Source organism: Tamandua tetradactyla, chromosome 1 (assembly GCF_023851605.1).
Source record: "Tamandua tetradactyla isolate mTamTet1 chromosome 1, mTamTet1.pri, whole genome shotgun sequence".
NCBI lineage: Eukaryota > Metazoa > Chordata > Mammalia > Pilosa > Myrmecophagidae > Tamandua > Tamandua tetradactyla.
The window spans coordinates 73302870-73320513 of NC_135327.1; the positions used below are offsets into that span (position 1 = coordinate 73302870).

Sequence of the window (17644 nt, forward strand, 5' to 3'; positions counted from 1 at the left end):
TTTTCTCTTCAGTACTTAATCAACATCTATATATATACATTCAATAGTTTGCTTATTTGTGTGGGCTATGACCTGTCTCCATTCCTGAAATGAAAACTCCACAAGGGAAGAGACTTCAGTCTGTTTTATCAGCTGTTACTATGTACCTAGGAGAGTGCTGCAGGTGCACCATGGTATCTGTTGATGAATAAATGAACTCCTGCTTTCTATTTTGGGGGTGGGGTCCTATAGCCTCCAAAACAAGTTGTAGGAGGAAGTCATGAAATTCACACAATGACTGCAGTTTGATTTTCTTTTATTTGTGGCACTAAAAGACAAATAGAAGACAAGAGTTATGGTTAAGAGCAATTGGCTGGATGTTCTTTCTTCACCAAGGAATTTTAGCAACTTTAATCAGACAATGCAAAGTGTCCATTCTACTTGATGTCTGGATATGAAGTAGCTGCAAAATATTAACATGATCTAATTCCATTTGTTGTTTCATTAAGACAGAGATTTTTATTTCATGAACTCCTCTTGAATTTTATTAATCTCGTATGGAATTTCCCCCCCCCCCCATATAACAAAATGCCATAGAGATACAGATGAAAGGCTACTACTGTAGTTAAGCTTTATTATAAATACTGGTGACTAAACCTTGGGTGCTACAAGAAGTCCTGCTATAATACAAAGGGGTCCCTGCTCTGTTGGGAAAAGGGTCAAGACTGAACTTAAATTGTGACATGTATTCTGAGCACAGTTTTAATTCAATCCTTGATAAACACCCAACATCCCCACTTCTTGGCCCTGGGAGGGATTCCAGAAGGTTCCTAGGGAAGTCACTGGGCTCAGCACACAGCCCTCCTCTGGGGAGGCTCACTGTACGTCATAACCCACCATGGAACCACTGTCAAAATGGCGGCCTGTTCACCTGACCATCTGCTCAAATGTTGCTCTGGAGCTCAACCACCTGCCACCTCCAGAGAACTCAGAAATTCCCTCTCCAAATGATCACATATGATTAACATTCTGGATGACAAGAACTAATCTTTAAGTCTCAGTGAGTCAGAGATGTCAGCCCCAACTCTTGCTGGAATAGAAATCCAATGGTTTTGTTGCACAGAATTTTCACCTTTAAAATAGGCTCTCAACTTTTTTTTTCTTACAACCAAAATATGTGGTATCATATAGCATATTGCATTCTGATGGTTTCAGGTCATTTATATTTTTTACAGAATTCAAAAAATTTTAAAGAAGTAAATGTTTTTCACCATCTGTATGTGGTGAAAGTCTTTAAGGTCCTAAATCGGTTTAAGGCATGCTTCTTTTCACTCTGCCCATAAATATAATTGTTAGTACTGGGCTGCAGCATTTATATTCCCATTAACCTGCCAACAAGGATAGTTTATTGGCAACTTTAAATATGTGGAGGCAAATTGCATTTCTTTGGCACATGAACCATGCAGCAAAGCAACGTTTTTTTCCCCGCCCTTGAACCAATATATAAGAACATGCTGAAAATCAACTACATGTATTTTGGCCTATAGACACAAAAGTAACACCAAATCCTGATGTTACTTGCTGCACAGAGTCCTTGAGCGATGATTATGGACATCTTACACTTGTGTTTTGCCCTTTTCTGGCTGCTGAATTGGTAATTCACACTAGCAAGGGCACCTGCAAGGAAGAAAAATTTACAGTTATTTAGCATATGTTGATAAGGCAAGGGTGCAGATTGTCTGGATGCTAAATAGCTCTAAGTGAAACTCTCTTTGTACTACTACTCTTCGAACACACTGAGGTTTTGTCTTTTTTTTTTAAATGATGACACCTGTGCTGGTTTCAAACTGTTACGTGCCACAGAAAAGCCATGCTCTTTCTCCTAATCCAATCTTATGAAGGCAGACCCACTGTTTAGGGTGGTACTTTTGATTAGGTTGTTTCCATGGAGATGTGGCTCACCAAATTGTGGATGGGATCTTTTTTTCCCTTTTTTCTTTTTTCCAGCCTGGGCAGGCTCTGGGAATCGAATCTGGGTCTCCAGCATGGATGGGGTCTTTTTAATTAATCTGTTTCCATGGAGCTGTAACTCACCCAATTGCGGGTAAGACCTCTGAATGAGGTGTTTTCCATGGAGATGTATCTCCTCCCATTAAAGGTGGGTCTTAATCCACTTACTAGAGTCCTTTAAGAGGGAATCATTTTGGAAAAAGCTCAGAGCTGGCACAGACAGAGGTGTTTGGAGATGCAGAAAGAAAATGCCTCTGGGGAAGCTGTTTGAAACCAGAAGCCAAAGGACAAGCAGATGCCAGCAACATACTTGCCCAGCTGAAAGAGGTGTACCAGATGCCATGGGCTTTTCTTGACACAGGTATCTTTTTCTGGATGCCTTAGTTTGGACATTTTTATGGCCTTAGAACTGTAAACTTGTAAATTAATAAATCCCCTTTATAAAAGCCAACCCATTTCTGGTATATTGCATTCCAGCAGCTTTAGCAAACTAAAACAACACCCATCGTATTTATAGGGTCCAGGAGCAATCTTTCTGAAGCACAAATACGCTTGAAAGCTTTCAATGACTTGCTTTTTCCATTTAAGAACAAAAGTATGCAGTCCTTGGAGGGTGTCTGGATATATTACCAGGTCCTTGCCATTCTTCCAGAACTCTTTGCTGCCCTCAGCCCCACTGGGGATTGAATTCTGCCCCTGCGCCCACACACATGAAAAAACATATTAAACTATTAATCCATGTTACTGTGGGTGTGAGCTCATTTGTAAACAGGACTTTTGAATATGTTATTTATTCACCCACACCTATTTTTATTTAAGGTGTGGACTCATTTGTGAATAGGATCTTCAAAGATCCTAAATAGTTGAGGCCAAATTGATTCCGGGCAGGCCTTAATCCATATAACTGAAGTCTCTATAAGCAGAGGAAAATTGGACACTGTTAGCCAGAAAAGTCAGAAGTTGGCAGGCACCAGAGCAGAAGACACAAAGAGAGAGCTCACCATGTATAGAGGGGTGCTGTAATGCTATGGACTCTCGTAGAGGGCAAGCCCTGCCAATCCCTTGCTGTTGGACACTGATGGAATAAAGCTGTATATACCCCAGAAAAACATGTTTTTAAAATTCATTCATTCCTATGAGTGCCAATCCATTGTTAAGTAGGAACTTAATTTCAGTTAAGGTGTGACCCACCTCATTAAGAATGGATTTTAATCCTATTTTTAGAGACCTTTATAAGAGAATGAAATTCAGACACAGAGAGGGAAAGCCATGGAAGCAAGAAGCTGAAATCAATGAAACCCGGAAGATAAGGGAGACCAGCAGATGCCACCATGTGCCTTGCCAAGTGGTAAAGGACCCAAGGATCATTAGCAGCCCATCTTCGGGAAAAAACCATTCCCATGAGGATGCCTTGTTTGGGACATTTTCCCAGTCTCAAAACTATAAGCTAGTAAATTACCACTGTTAAAGCCGAACCATTTCATGGTATTTGCTTTGAGCAGTCTAGGAAACTAAAACAGACACCTAATCTCCAAAAATGTGAGCCAATAAATTCCTGTTGTTTAAGCCAACCAGTGAGTGGTATTTATCATAGCAGCACTAGCAAACTGAGACAGACACCGGCCCCTCCGTTCACTCCCTGCCTGGTTTCTTCGAATCTGCCCTGATCTTTCCCTCTTCTGGGCCATTCTCTGCATGTGGTGTTTCTCTGTTGGGAATGCCCCTGTCCCATTAGCAATCAGATGCTCTTTCTCAACAACATTTTTTCATAACATCTCCAGTGAAAGGGCTTGTTACTCTAATTACTGAAATGTATTTCCTTGAGGGCAGGAACCCCTGCTGACTGATCACAATGTCCCCAGCATAGAGGACTAGAACTTGGGGGTGTGGAATAAGTATTTCTAGCCTGAATAAATGAATGAATGAATGTAAACATCCAAGTTCCTATTCCATTTCAGGGGAAATATCAGGCTTTTAAAACCCAGACTTTCACGGTTAGCTCAGCACTGCATCCTCCTTGTGATCACCCACTATAGAGAATTTGATTCATGGATTTGAAGGAAAGATCTCAGTGCCTCAAAAGGACAAGTTTAAACAGTGTTTTAAGGAACAGGACAGAGTCATATGACACCAGGTGAAAAGACCACAGGTGAAAAGCTGGATTTCTCACTGCTATTTGAGGAGTTCAACACACTCTGAATTGAATGATGCTGTGACATGCAGAGACACAAAAGAGATATGCAGGGGCACAAAGATTTCTTTCAACAACTGCAACAATCACAGTGACCACACCAATGATACCTAAAAGTACTGACTGGTGCTGTAGTCCAGGCATCAATTCAAGCCTTGCACAAGTCTTTTCTCATTGAAATTTCAGCTCCAACCAAATAAGTGATTAATTATTGCCATTGCTTTGATTATGGGCATTGTTTCCAGTGAAAAGATGAAGAAACTGAGATATGAAGGGTGACTTGCCCCAGTCAAATACTACTAAAGGAGCAATCCCCACTGGGCCAGACCCTGAGACGAGTCACTCCAAGGCCCCAGGTGTTCTATGTCTTGAGAAGGTCCTTGCCCCTCACATGCCCCATCTCTCTATGGCTCCATCACTCTCCCCTGCTTTAGAGATTTCCATATCCAGCCTTTCTTTCCAACTGGGCTTCCCTTTCAGTGATGCCTGGGAGTGAGAAGTTGTGAATAATAATTACCACCATTTGTTAAACATCTTCTTTGTGCCAAGTAGCAGGCCAGCCCATTGCACACTAACTCTCATTTATCTTTACAACAATCCTTATTTATTTATTTATTTATTTTTGCTTGTTTGTTTATTTAAAGAAAGAACCCTCTCCCATCTTGCAGATGAGAAAATGAAGCCTCAAGTGCCCAGAACAATTAGAAGAGGAGGTCCAGAAGTTGTCCTAAGTCTGTCTGACAGTATGGCTTACTTAATCCTCTTTCTGATGTTCCTCAATGGCCTCCGCTTCTCTAGTTCCCCCACCCCCTACCACACTCTCTCACACTATGGCTTTAACCACTTATGGTATAAATTGAAGGGCAGTGCTCTTTCTCTCCAATTGACCAGATGTCTCCTCAAGACCCCAATTTCACTAGTTAAAAATGGGAAGCATCATCTTTATCGTCAAACCCATACTCATAATTTCTGCCAATGGCTTCACTCCTCTCTCAATCCATAAATATTTTTAGAGAGCGTCAGAATTTATGGTTGGTTCTGGGTTGTCATGAATGGACAAGACAGCTATGGTCCTTTGCCCTCACAGGGTTGCAGTACAATGGGAGTAATACACAAATGACAATTCCCAGGAGGAATGAATGATAGGACAACAAAAGCAGAGGCTGTCATGGAACGCTGAGCAGAAGCAAATAATCCAAACGTGTGTGTGTTGGGGGAGGGGGATATCAGAAAATCCTTTCTGTAGAAAAGACACTTAAGTCGAGGTTTGTGAAAGAGAAAAATAGGAATTGAGTTGGGGGTATTTTTGGCAGAAGGAAAGACATATGCAAAGGCTCTGAGTTGAAGAAGAGCTTTTGATTAATAGATTCTGAATGCATGAGCCATGGGATGCTGGGGCAGGGAGTGAGGAGGGAGCAGTCTGGGAGATGTTTAGAGGGTACAGTGAACAGGACTGACCCTGTGGCCAGTGCAAGGAGGTGCTCAATATGCATTTCTGAATTAGTATACAGGAAAGAGTAGACAATGGTGCTCTGTACTGAGAAATGAAACACAGTGAGGATTGGGGTCCTGGGGATTGTTGAGGGAGAAGACTCACTTTTGAGCCTAAGAAGTTGGAGCCAATGGGACACAACAGAGAGGAGTAAGAGGGGGCTGGGTGCAAGGGCCCTGAGCACAGAAGAGGCCAGGCATGGAGACGTTGAAGGGGGGGCCAGTGGTTATCTGACAGTGATGAAGCCACAGATGAGGGAGGGTCTTCTTGGAACAGTGGATAGATTTACATGTACTGTAAATGACTATAAATTATCATACATCAATTATAAATTAATACTGAGGGCCAATAACATCAACTTAAGCTTAAGCCACATTGGTAAAGTGCTAGCTATCAAGACTGAGGCAAGGGATGGTTTTGCCGTAAATGGCCAAAGTAACGGGGAGAATGACTGTACCAAAGGGCCAACAAAGACAGAGTTGACCTCTCTGTACCTATGCACTATTCTGATTTAACCAAAATATGCCAAAATAATGAACATGAACAGGATGTGGGATGCAATTTTTACTTATGATTAGTTTTCATGTTCTGATGTAAATCACCATTCCCTTGTTAAAGGAACTTGGGTTTCTCTAACCTACAAGTAAAGGCACACAGGCTTAGAAGAAAAGGGATTTTTTTTCCTGGTTTGGAGTCTCTCGAGTCTTTATGGTGAAAGAGTCACTTTGTTTAATCATTTCTTATGAGGTCTATGGACAAGGCCAAGAGTCATGACGCCCCTGTGATTTGCATCAGTGAATTCCTGCAGTGGGAAAGCAGCACCTGTGAGGGCACAGCCCGGTGCTGGGCAGGGGTGGGGCTGCAGTGGGGCAATTCTCACAGTGGTCAAGGAGCTCTCCAAGTCTGGTTGATAAGATGTCTGGGCTTGGTGGTGGCTCTGACCTATTTTAAGGCCCAGGATAAGTAATCTACAATGTCTGTGCCCCATTTCCCCATCTGTGAAATGGAAGTGACAGTCAATTTTACTTCCAGGAAGGTGATTGCATAAATGCTTTCTCTGTTCCTCTCCTTGGAAGGAGATATAACACACAAGGGGATGCTCTAAGGGATGATTATCATACCCCTAAATTTTTAAAAAAAGTTCCTGCAATCAACAACACAATCCACAGTCTCTCTCTCTCTCTTTTTTTTTCTGAGTGCTCCCTAAGGACACAGAAAATGTGCCAACTCGTCTTGCTTTCATGAGCAGCTACCACAGTGCCTGAACCAAGTTAGGTCCTCAGGAAGTGCTCGCTGAATGAATGGTTGGATATGTGGACATTCTGCATCTATGTTTTGCAAGAGGGCATGTAAGAAGAGTGATGAAAGCAGTCTTTTACCTTTATCATGAATGTAGGATGGAGTGGAAGAAAGACCCAACTATGGGGAATAGATCTGAATGCTATATTCAGGAAGAGAGGGTGATCTACTGAAGACATGGCAACAGAGAGAGTAGAGTTGCAAATGTTTTTGTTTGGAGCTGGAAGGGAGACTTACAGAGCAGGCAATGTTTTTGACAACCACAGATACAAAGGGAGAGAAGTTATTTGATTTGCACACTGAGGAAGGCCACTGCATTTTCAATTTTTTTGAAGAATGGTCAAGCACTTTTTAAGTATCCGTTAGACAGAAAATGGATTCTTTTGCATTTTATCATAAGCAGGATTATTGTCACTGTAAAACTGGAATGTTAAAACAGGGTGACTAATTGTCCCAGTTTGCCTGGACCATTCTGGTTTTAGCACTGAAACACTTCCATCCCAGACTAACTGGGGCAGTTGGTCACCCTACTCTTGAGAACTAGAACAGGGGGACTTGTAGACTCTTGCACTGTAACTCCCAGTCAACTCAGAGAAAGCCCTAACCCTCTGTTGCAAGACACTCTCTCGGCAGCACCTACCCTGAGTCCCTCATAGGACACCGAAGAAAAGGAGAATGACAAACTGCACATACTGAGAGCCAAGGGAGAGCCCAACCCCCATGTTAGGGAGCTTGTAGTTCTTATATTAATTGCATTCACCCTGAGATTATATTGCTTTGAAAACCCCAAAGGAAAAGGACTCTAAAGATGGAATAAACAGTTGCAAAGCTCACTGAAACCTCCACAGTCCACATATGGGGAGAAAAGCACCATCTAATCAGGCTTATTAGAAAATACACAGTTTTCTCTTGTTGACTGAGTTGCAAATGCTTCCCATGATTTCCCAAGTCTACTGCTCAATGCCAAAGAGGAAACAGAGGGCAAGCTATTAGAAGAGTAAGTCGGGTAAAATGCCTCCAAGAAAAGAAATCATAGGCTCCCCGTGAAGTCAACATGGCCAGGATGCCCTGTCTGTCCCTGATGGAGGCTGCTTGGGTGGGCTCCAGTGGGAAGCAGACCGTTCAGTTCCTGGCCTCCTAAGTCTTGTATTCTCCAGCAGGTTTTATGTAGTTGTGTGAAAAGTGCAAAGGGGCGAGAGAAGGTCCTGAGGCCATTTGGGTGTAATGGTAATAGAGTGAATGGTCTCTGATGTCAGACTCACTCCCTTCATTCAGGGCCAGGCTTTCTGCCCAAGAGCAACTTGTAAACTGCTTAGGGCTTCAAAATATTAGAAATGCACAAAAACACTCATTGCTTAGAGCTTTTCAGGGTAGATAAGGCAGGTCACAAGACTTATATGGATCCAAGAAAACAAGTATACCTTGGGCTCCCGAATAGCATTTGAAGCAGCTGAAAGAAAGCTGAGCTGGTACTGGAAACAATGGCCTGTATCCCTACACAAATCAGTACTCTAAAGTCATGATGATCTTCCCCCTTGCAAGTCCAGTCTCACACTGTCTGACTGTTGCCTGATGCACACTCCATATATATACAACTATCTCGCTTAGTCCTAATCTTGGCTCTTCTTCACCCACTTTTCATGCATATCTCCCCTCTTTCTTTCTCACAGTGCAAACAAGGTCCTCTGTTCTTCCAGGCAACTCTCACACTTTTCTTTCTGGAAGCCAGAGGAGAGGATTTAGAGCTTAAAGAAAAAATGCCCTATGTGGCTGGCTGAGTTATGTACCCCAATGAACACATTTTCCATATTAATCCATTCCTGTGCGTGCCAACCCATTATGAACAGGACTTTTGGAAGATGTTATTTTTAGATAAATCATGGCCAACTGAAGCAGGATGAGCTTTAATCTGAATTACTGGAGACCTTAATAAGATAAAACCAGAAGTCACAAGAGTTAGAAAGGAGAGGACATCAGCTTGTGACAGGAAGCAGAGGTAAAAGCAAAGGAACCCTAAGAATTGTGGTAAGCCAGCACCAGGATGATACTAACCCCAGAAGAAAGCAAACCTTCTATCCTCTGAAACAATAAATTTCCATAGTTTAAGCTAGCCCATTGTGTGGCACTTGTCATAGCAGCCTAGAAAACTAAGACACCCCAGGTTTACATTTTAAGGCCACTCCTTTTAACTAGGCAAGCTTTCAGGTTCTTTGTGCCCAGGTTTTTCATTGCTCTTGCAAGACAGGGTAATGTCTGTTTCAAAAATATCCAAAATCAGTTGGTGAGATGACATATATAAAGCAGTGAACACAGTGTGTGGTCATATCCTTTATATAATTCCACCTGGTTTTATTCAAAATATATCAAAACCTCAATGAGATTAATAGTTTTCTCAAACTTCAATGTAAAGTCACCTGGCAGCATTTCAAAATTGCAGATATCTAGGCTCAAATCCCAGAGAAAAATCTGATTTAAGATTTTTAACCCACAGACCTTCTGTGGGTTTCCCTTTGAGAATCTCAAAAGCACATCTAGAGATCAGCCACATCACTGGAGCTAATGCCCCATTACCCTGGTTTGGATGCTTAGAGAAGAGTTTTTGAAGATCTGTACTTTTAATCCATGAGTACAATGTCCTTGGAGTAGACAGTCAAGCTCATAAGGCTCAATCGACAGAGCTGTCTTTATCAGAAATTGTTCTGCCTTATTTTCATTTTCCTCATTTTGGCATTCATCTCTACTTCTTCACTTCGCTCTCATTCTACATGATATTCATCACCAAGACATACATTCCATAAGAATAAGAAAAACAAAAAGCACACAATAATGTTTAACTCTTCCCTTCCTGAGAAGATGGTGTAAGTTTTGTCAGCCATCCAGGACTACTTGGTTAAGGGACACTTTTCTGCTCCTCAGCATCCTGAGGTGGGGCTGCACTTTCAATAGTGAATTGGCATCCTTGCTACCTGGTGACGTTGGGTCCATACTCTCAGTCACACTCACACAGCCATAATACCAGACAGGTGGCTCCTCGGGAAGCTCTGAAAGCCACCACCCCCCAGCCCCAGACAGTGGGTGTTCAAGCCATTGTTGGGCAGGCTAACAAAGCTGGGGGTCTCTGGGCTTCTACCAGCCCTGTTCAGCTAAGGGATGTGGCCACGCTGCCTGTGAGTGGGGCTGCCTCGCCTCTGCTCCCAGCGGCTCTGGTGGGGAAGACAGGCAGGGAGGCTGACCTTGTTGCAGGGCTCACATCCCTTAGGTGAAGAGAGTCTACCCACCTCCTGGAGGTCCCCTGCTCTCCTATACAGAAGGGAACCTGGTTACAAGCATCTGTTCCCCTCACTGTCCAGCTGCAATTCCTTCCCTGTGGCCAAAGCTGACTTAGCTCCACTGAGGCTTGTTTACTATCTACAAAATGAGAAGATTCTCGGGATCTACCTCTTAAGGTAGATGTGAACACATGAACTTAGTGACGGGCAATTACCAGTCCCACAGGGCATAGCATCTCACCTCAGCCTGCTGGTGGTCAGCTTCACTCCCCAAACCCACCACGCAAGCATAGCAGGCCGATCCATTCCCGGAATCACAAGGGAACATTTGGAATCATTTGCAAACAGATCTTAGAGGCTCTCTACTCCAAGCGCCCTTTTATTGTGGGAATCCCATCACAGAGACCACAAAGTCAACTGTCTTTAGGGACAAGGCAGGCAGCAAATGTGCAGAACAGCAGAAGGCCATACAGTAGAAGGAACTGCTGAGAACAAGAAAATGCAAGCCTTGCCTAGGGGATTTCAACAGTCAAGTAACAGTCAAGCTTTCTGCTGGTCAAAAGCAAAAAAAAAAAAAAGAAAGAAATGAAAAATAGAACAAAAAAGAAGAAAGAAAGAAAATAAAAGAAAGAAGAAATTAAGCTGGCAGTCTTGATCTAGGCCTAGGACACTGAGTTTGTGACACCAGTCTTGTATCTGGATAGCGGATCTCATATCCATAACTGAGTGTCATGCAGCCCATTTCCGGACAAGGCATGACTGGTGGATGGTAGAAATGAACTCAGGAGAGGGCAGCAGGGTTTAGATGTGGCCACAGTCTGCGACCAGCTGAGCTGAGGACTCAGGCAAGTGCCTAATATTCAGCAGGCTGACCTTCTCATCTGTGTGACAGAAAGAGGTGATTCTGTCCCTCCTTAATGCATGCACAGCCACACTAGCCCTCTTTTGCTCTACCCACTGTCCTATAGCAATGGGACTCTCTGCTCCCAGGAGGACCTCACTACCAGATCTGAGAAGTATGATCTGGTGCACCTAGTGTTTCCTTTGTCCATATACAAATGCTCTTGCTTTGTCATTTGTCACCTTTTTCAATCTTGCAGCTCCTGTGCCAGAGCGGATAGCATCCAGCAAGGCCTGCCTTGCTTCCCCGGTGGTGCTGAGGGTGGCTGTGCAGATCCTGGAGGCTGTCCTTGATGTGGAGGGAGCCTGGGGGGCAGGAGGCAGTGGGGGTGGTGTGACTATGGGGTGTGGGGTGAGGAGGTCTTCTTGCTGAGGAATCACCAATGCATGGGTAGAGAGTTCGGCATCTCTGAAACTCTGAAGCTCCTCAGAGGCAGAGGATGTCACCTGGAAATGAAGGGTTAAGTGAAAATGTGCCCCCTAAGAGTCCTTTCCAAGGGGGAGGTGCAGGCACAGTTGATTAGCTCACCCTTGGACCTGAAATGTCCCCTCTCCAGTAAATCTCAGGTCTTGACTTTGTTTACTCACTGGCTGAAACATCTGTCCCTGCTCTCTCCTCACATTCCAGTGGACCAACTGAGAGCAAGGATTTGGGGGCATGTCCTCTCACAATGGCTATCATTATTTTCCAAGAACTCCTTGATCTCACAACTCTTCTCTGTGTGTGAGGACAGAAACTTATTGGACATGACAGTCTGACCGGCTCTTGGGAGAAGGACACACATTCCAAACACGAGTGTCACACTCAAGGAATGCTGCTCCTAGCTGTTGATTCCTGGAAGCTGCTGCCAATACTATCTGCTTGTCAACATGAGTTGTATTGGCTCCTGACCTTAATAAGATCAGGGCTAGGTTTGTGCAGCAACCTTACTCCAGGACGTGTAAAGGAGCTTAATTCCTTTGGTAGTTGGGCTTCCTGAGCACTGAGGCTAAGTTGCATTGTCCACTGGAATTTGGAAATGTGCTCAATTTTAGGTGCCGAGGTAGGAGTTACACCTTACGAAAAGACAGGGAAGCATTTCCAGGAGCTCTTGCCTGGTCCTTATGGGGCTGCTGGAGGACATGCTCAGCATCCCAGAGCTAGCCACCAGAGATGGTTGGGTGGCCACTCCAATGACAGTGTACCATGCCCTTGGGAAACTGGAGGGTAACCCTGGCTTTTGCGGCACCAGCCCAGGCTACCCTTTGCTCTTACCTTTTTCAGACTACAGGCTCCACTGTGTCCCCGGATGGCAGCTAGCAGGGCTGACCGCTCGCTTTCTGCCTCCATGTAGGATGGTTTCTTTGGCCCTCCCTCTGAGATGTGTTCTGCAGTCTGGAAAATTAATAGTATCAACAGATTTCATTTGAAGAATGGGGAAATACTCACCATAGGATGGCTTGGAAGAACATCAGTGAATACATCAGTTGAGGCCTATATCATCAATTTCAGTTCCTATCTGTCAGAATGTGCAATTTTTGCATGGCACAATATCCAGTGAAGATTTGGTATTGATCTTATGCTATATGAAAAACAAAGGTCATATATTTGGGGTAGTCTCCTAACACCATGTCATTCCAGTTGTTCACCTTAGTTTTTCAGAGCTGGTTAAGTGCTTTTGTGTCCTGCAGGCCTGTGTGAAAATCCTGGGTTCACACTAACTAGTAGTGTGATCTTGGGCCAGGTTACTTAGCCCCTTTCTGCCTCAGTTTTCTCATCTGCAAAATGGGGATAATAATTCCTCAGTATCAGGATTATTACAGTGACAAATGAGACAATAATTTTAATGCATTAAATGCCTAGAGGCTGGGGAGAGGAGTGCTTCAGAAAATTATTACCATTATTGAAGAATTACAACATACTGCCACTAAAAAATACACAGGTATAGAAAATGAGTGGGCCTGGATTCACTTTGTGTTCATATATTCCATTCTTCAAGGACCAGTCTATGATGGATTTAGCCCCTCTGCTCTCCCTAGGACCAATATATGGACCATTTATTGGCTGAAGTCCCTTCTACAAGGCAACAGGGTCCTTGTCAGTATAGACAAGCCTAAAATCCACTTATTTTGTCATTCTACTCAAACATTCTGAAAGGAATGAGACAGACATTCTAGTTAAAATAAGACTTGGTTGAATGAGGTATCCATTCAACCTCATTTTTATCCTTATCCCATCTCCCTCTTCCAGGGTTTTTCTAAGACTTTAAGACCACAGCTCCTAAAGTTTAGATGGAGACTTCTGCACCTGATTCCTAAAGACAAGTCACTGCTGTGTGAGTACCTTACGAAGCTTTTCCTTCCCTCCTGCCGAGTGGATGGCCTCCATCAGTGCAGCGTGCAGGGATGTGTCTTTGGGTGCCGGCTTCTGGATGACAGGTCTGAATTTTTTCTTTGGGCCAAAAATGCTGGGTGGCAAAGGACAATCCGTCTCCAGAACACCCGTAGATAGCGTGCTGGGCTTTTCTTCCCTTTCTAGAACTATGCGGCTGTTAGTGATGGACATTTTCAGGGAGTGAGAAGCCTGGCTGCTGATTGGGGGCCACCTCGAGCTGTTTACGACGGTGCCGTTGGGGGTCAGATCATCTGTGTAGTGAGAAGGGGAAGGTCGTACAGAGTCTGACATGCATTTTGGGTCAGATGCTGAGCTGGCCTTTTGGTGACTTGTATTTTGCTTTCTACCAAAACCACTGTTCTGCCCCACAGAAACAGGGTCCCTCTGGGAAGACCTGATGAGTGGGCCCTGGGAACTTTTCTGGATGCCAGCAGGACAGTCTGGAGTAGGCAACTCTCCATATGGGCTACTGATTTCCACTCCAGGACGGGCTCCCACTGCTGACTCGGCCCTGTGATCACTGGGAAGGCTGGAGCAGGGCCACCTCACATCGTCTCTGTGTACTTGTGCCTCTGTGTATGTGTCAGGGGTTAAATCATCTTTCCTAGGAAGTGACTGCCTTGTTAGCTGGGGCGCTGTGCCTTCCTGGTTCCTCTTGGCATTGGTCTTCATCATGAAGTCAGAGTGGACTTTGGGGGGCCCGATCCGCTTGGCAATAGCGGAGGCCACATACTGGCTGGATGTTCTTCTCTGAGGCTTGAGGAAAGTGCCAGCTGCTGGCACTTTCACCTGGCAAGGGCCTGCCATGGGGAACTGGTTTTTCATCTCCTCTGGACGATTCTCTCCTTCTTGGTGGGCAGGCTGCAACAGGGGTGGTGGCTGTTTGGGATCCGTGAAGGTGGGCTCTGCATTGAGTCTGCTTTCTTGGTGTTGTGGTTTAACTGGGATGGCAGTGGGGGTCCTTTTAGCTGTGAGCCTACCAGAGCATTTTTCCACAGAGCTGGACCTCCAGAATTCTTTTACTTTTCCAATGGGTTGAGTGTCTGCTTCAAGAACAGATGACGAAAGAGATATGGTCCTGGTTCCGTTCACATGGGGACTCACCAGATTGCCTAGCTCATCAATCTTAATGGCACCCATTGAAAGGGACACTCCTCTGTCATAACACTTCATCTCTGGCTTTGGGGGAATGATTTTATAGGTCGTGAGGCCGTATTTGAGTCCATAACTTCCCCCTGGGTGTTGGCTTCCCTGGTACCATGATGGTGATGTCAGGGCATCATTTTTATCATTGATTTCCTTTTCATTTATGGGCTGGGAATTCACTCTCTTGGCCTGTGTACTTTCCTTACAGGCTGAGACTGGCACCCTGCTGTCTTCCTTTGTATTGAGGTCATCTGGGTGACACATCGAAGGAGATGTCACCTGAGTCCTAGTTTCCACTGGATTCCCACCTTTACAGGTACTATTCAAGGCCAATTTGATTTCTTTTCCAATGTCATGGGAAGGAGTGGGTGATGCAGGTAGTTCCTCCCTCTTCTTTCCAGGTTGTTGTAATGATGGCAGGTGGGCTCCTCTGCTGGCAACACTTCCTTTGTCAAAGGAACCTGCATTGTTGTTTCTATTGGAAAATAGCCCCACATCAAGAGGATCATCCAAGACTTCCCCTATGAATGTTATTGGGATCACATCTTCATCACTGCCGGAGGTTATGACATCTTTTGCATGGCAGCTGGACACACCATTCATGGAGCTGGTTGGAGAGCTAGTGTCTGTTGCATAACTTTCTCCTATTTCTGCAAAGAAGTACAAACACAAGTCACAAACTGGCACTGCTTGTACAATTCTTAATGCCAATTACTGAGAATAATCGCAACCATGAGTTTGATTTCCCCAAGGTTACTTTTGTGTAAGTTATTTACATACATTTAAAAAAAATGTCATTTCTGTTTGTAATCTACACATGCTTGGGGCCAGAATCTCAACTTTCACTACTCAACAAGAGAACTGTTTGCAGATCCCAAGTGTTTCAAGGTAATATATTTAGTTACCACGTTTTGCCAACTTTTTCATTTAAAACAGAGATATCTGAACCCAAGCCCTCTGGAAAAACTGTCCCAACATTGGATTGTGAAAGTGAATTTTGGGTTTTGAGCCCATGTTCCTCTGGCACATGAGAAGCACACAGAAACATGTGAGGCAACCTGCTCTAGCTTTAACTTCTTAAGGAGATAGATGACTAAGTTTTGAGAATCCCCAAATTATCATGATGCTCCTAAGTCCTAAATGATGCTGTCAGTCATGTGGTCAGCCACCTTTGGGACACAGTGTGTCCCATTTAGACTTTTTAGCTCTGTTGTATACTCTGAAGACAGGGCCCTGAAAAGTCAACCAAAATGACAGATGATTCCCTGCAGTCTGTCCTTTTTCTTTTTGTTTTAAGACATGGCCAATAGCTAATTTCTAGTTGATTTCACTGTGTGCCTTAGAGAAAACAGTATAGCTCCTTTGTTTAAGAGATTCCTTTGTCGTTCACTGAGATTATATGAATCTGCCTTACACCATTATTTCTGAAAAATACATCCTATGAATGGCAGTGCCATGAAATGCTGCATCCCAAATGGGTTCCTTGTCCTCAAAATGGTGTGTATAATGCATTTCCTTCTGAGAGAAATGCCATATTAGCTGATAAAGGCTTAGAAGTTTTAATAAAGAAATCTCCAAGTTTCTCTAACTTTTCCAAGTTGAGATTTCTCCAAGTTGAGTACACTGAAACATTTTTTATTTGAGTACACTGAAACTTTTTTTAATGTGTGTGGAATACCTTTTAATGTATAGTATTATTCAGAGTGCATTTTAAGTTTTTCCAGACAACTCCACTGTTTTGCAGCCCAGATAAAAAGCAATCTATGGAGAACTATGCTCCTGACTGAGAGCTTTCTTCAAATATGGTTTAAGTGCAATTTCTTCTGAAGAGTTTTTTCTCTCTTAGTTGCCCAAAAAGTGTGATGAGAAAAGACAACCCTCAGAGGCTGCCGCCACATGATGCAATGTACAAGTAGTAGGTACACTAGCTCATACCTTCCGAATCATCATCAAGTCCTGCAAGGGTTTTCTGGAACTGTCCAGCAACGAATAGGTCATCATCACCATTTGAGGCTGTAACAGCTTTTTCAGCTCTAGGAAGACCAAAGAGAAAGGGAAAGCATGCATGTCTTCTATTTATTTTATTTATTTCCTTCAGGAAATATCTAAGGAAGGTAAAGCTCACACTCAAATCCAAGCAGTCACACTCTCCTCAGACCACTGATGTCCTTGATGCAGACTTCGTGGTGTATGTGTGTGTGCGTGTATGTGTGCGGCCACAAAGTGTTAGCACCCAAGCATAAAAATGGCTCCTATTCACTCCGCAGTCTGAAGTTCTAATTCGGCTGCACAAAGACAAGGTAATGTGCAGAGGATTTGGGTGCATATCTGCTTCTTTCTAGAGCTGACACCCACAAATGGTATCCTACAACTGAACGAGAATAAGGAGCAAGGTGGTGTGTGATGCAGAGCTTGGAAATGCCCATGGGAGGCCAGAGGTGCTGCTTCCAATGCTACTCAGAAACTATACAGCCAGGTTATCCCTAAGCATTAGGGGCAAGGCTTCCTTCCATGGCTTCCGAGATGCCAGGGAAGAAGGTTGCACACTCTGGCACAAAGGGATAGCAGGGGCAGCTCCTGCACTGTTAAGAATGCTTCCTCCCACCAGATCGCAGAGGGGGCCCTAAGGGAGGTGTGGGCAGGGTTGCGAGGGTGAGTTTGCCCAGAGGCTTGTCAGCTTTCCAAATGCAGTCTCCATCTATGCTCACCCAAGCAGTGAACCACCTGCCAGATTCAGAACAGGGAAGTCATTTTAATCCTCTCCAACAAAGGCCTTTTACATACTTTTCAATCTGACCTTTTTAGGTGCTTTCAGTTTGATTTAATCCTTGCAGTGTGCTGCAAAGGAAGGTGTGCTAATTTGAAACTATTTTGTACCCTAGAAAAGCCATATTCCTCTACTCCCAATCAATACTGTATGGTAGAACTCTTGATTAAACTGTTTCCATGGAGATGTGACATATCCAGTTGTGGGTGTGAATTTT

At 44.0% G+C, this 17644-nt stretch overlaps 1 protein-coding gene across 11 annotated transcripts in view; it reads right to left on the reverse strand.

Annotated features, from left to right (window-relative positions):
* Positions 1-278: 278 nt before the first annotated feature.
* The window catches only part of COBL (cordon-bleu WH2 repeat protein), a 334049-nt gene continuing 316683 nt past the window's right edge, over positions 279-17644 (reverse strand). For all 11 annotated transcript variants that reach the window (XM_077119329.1, XM_077119324.1, XM_077119326.1 and 8 more), the window contains 5 exons: positions 16596-16693; positions 13464-15310; positions 12396-12515; positions 11324-11587; positions 279-1656 (listed from right to left, as the gene is read on the reverse strand). In XM_077119329.1, coding sequence (XP_076975444.1) covers positions 1639-1656; positions 11324-11587; positions 12396-12515; positions 13464-15310; positions 16596-16693 — 2347 coding nt within the window. In that variant the 3' untranslated portion in view covers positions 279-1638. The remainder of the gene's footprint in view (positions 1657-11323; positions 11588-12395; positions 12516-13463; positions 15311-16595; positions 16694-17644) is intronic.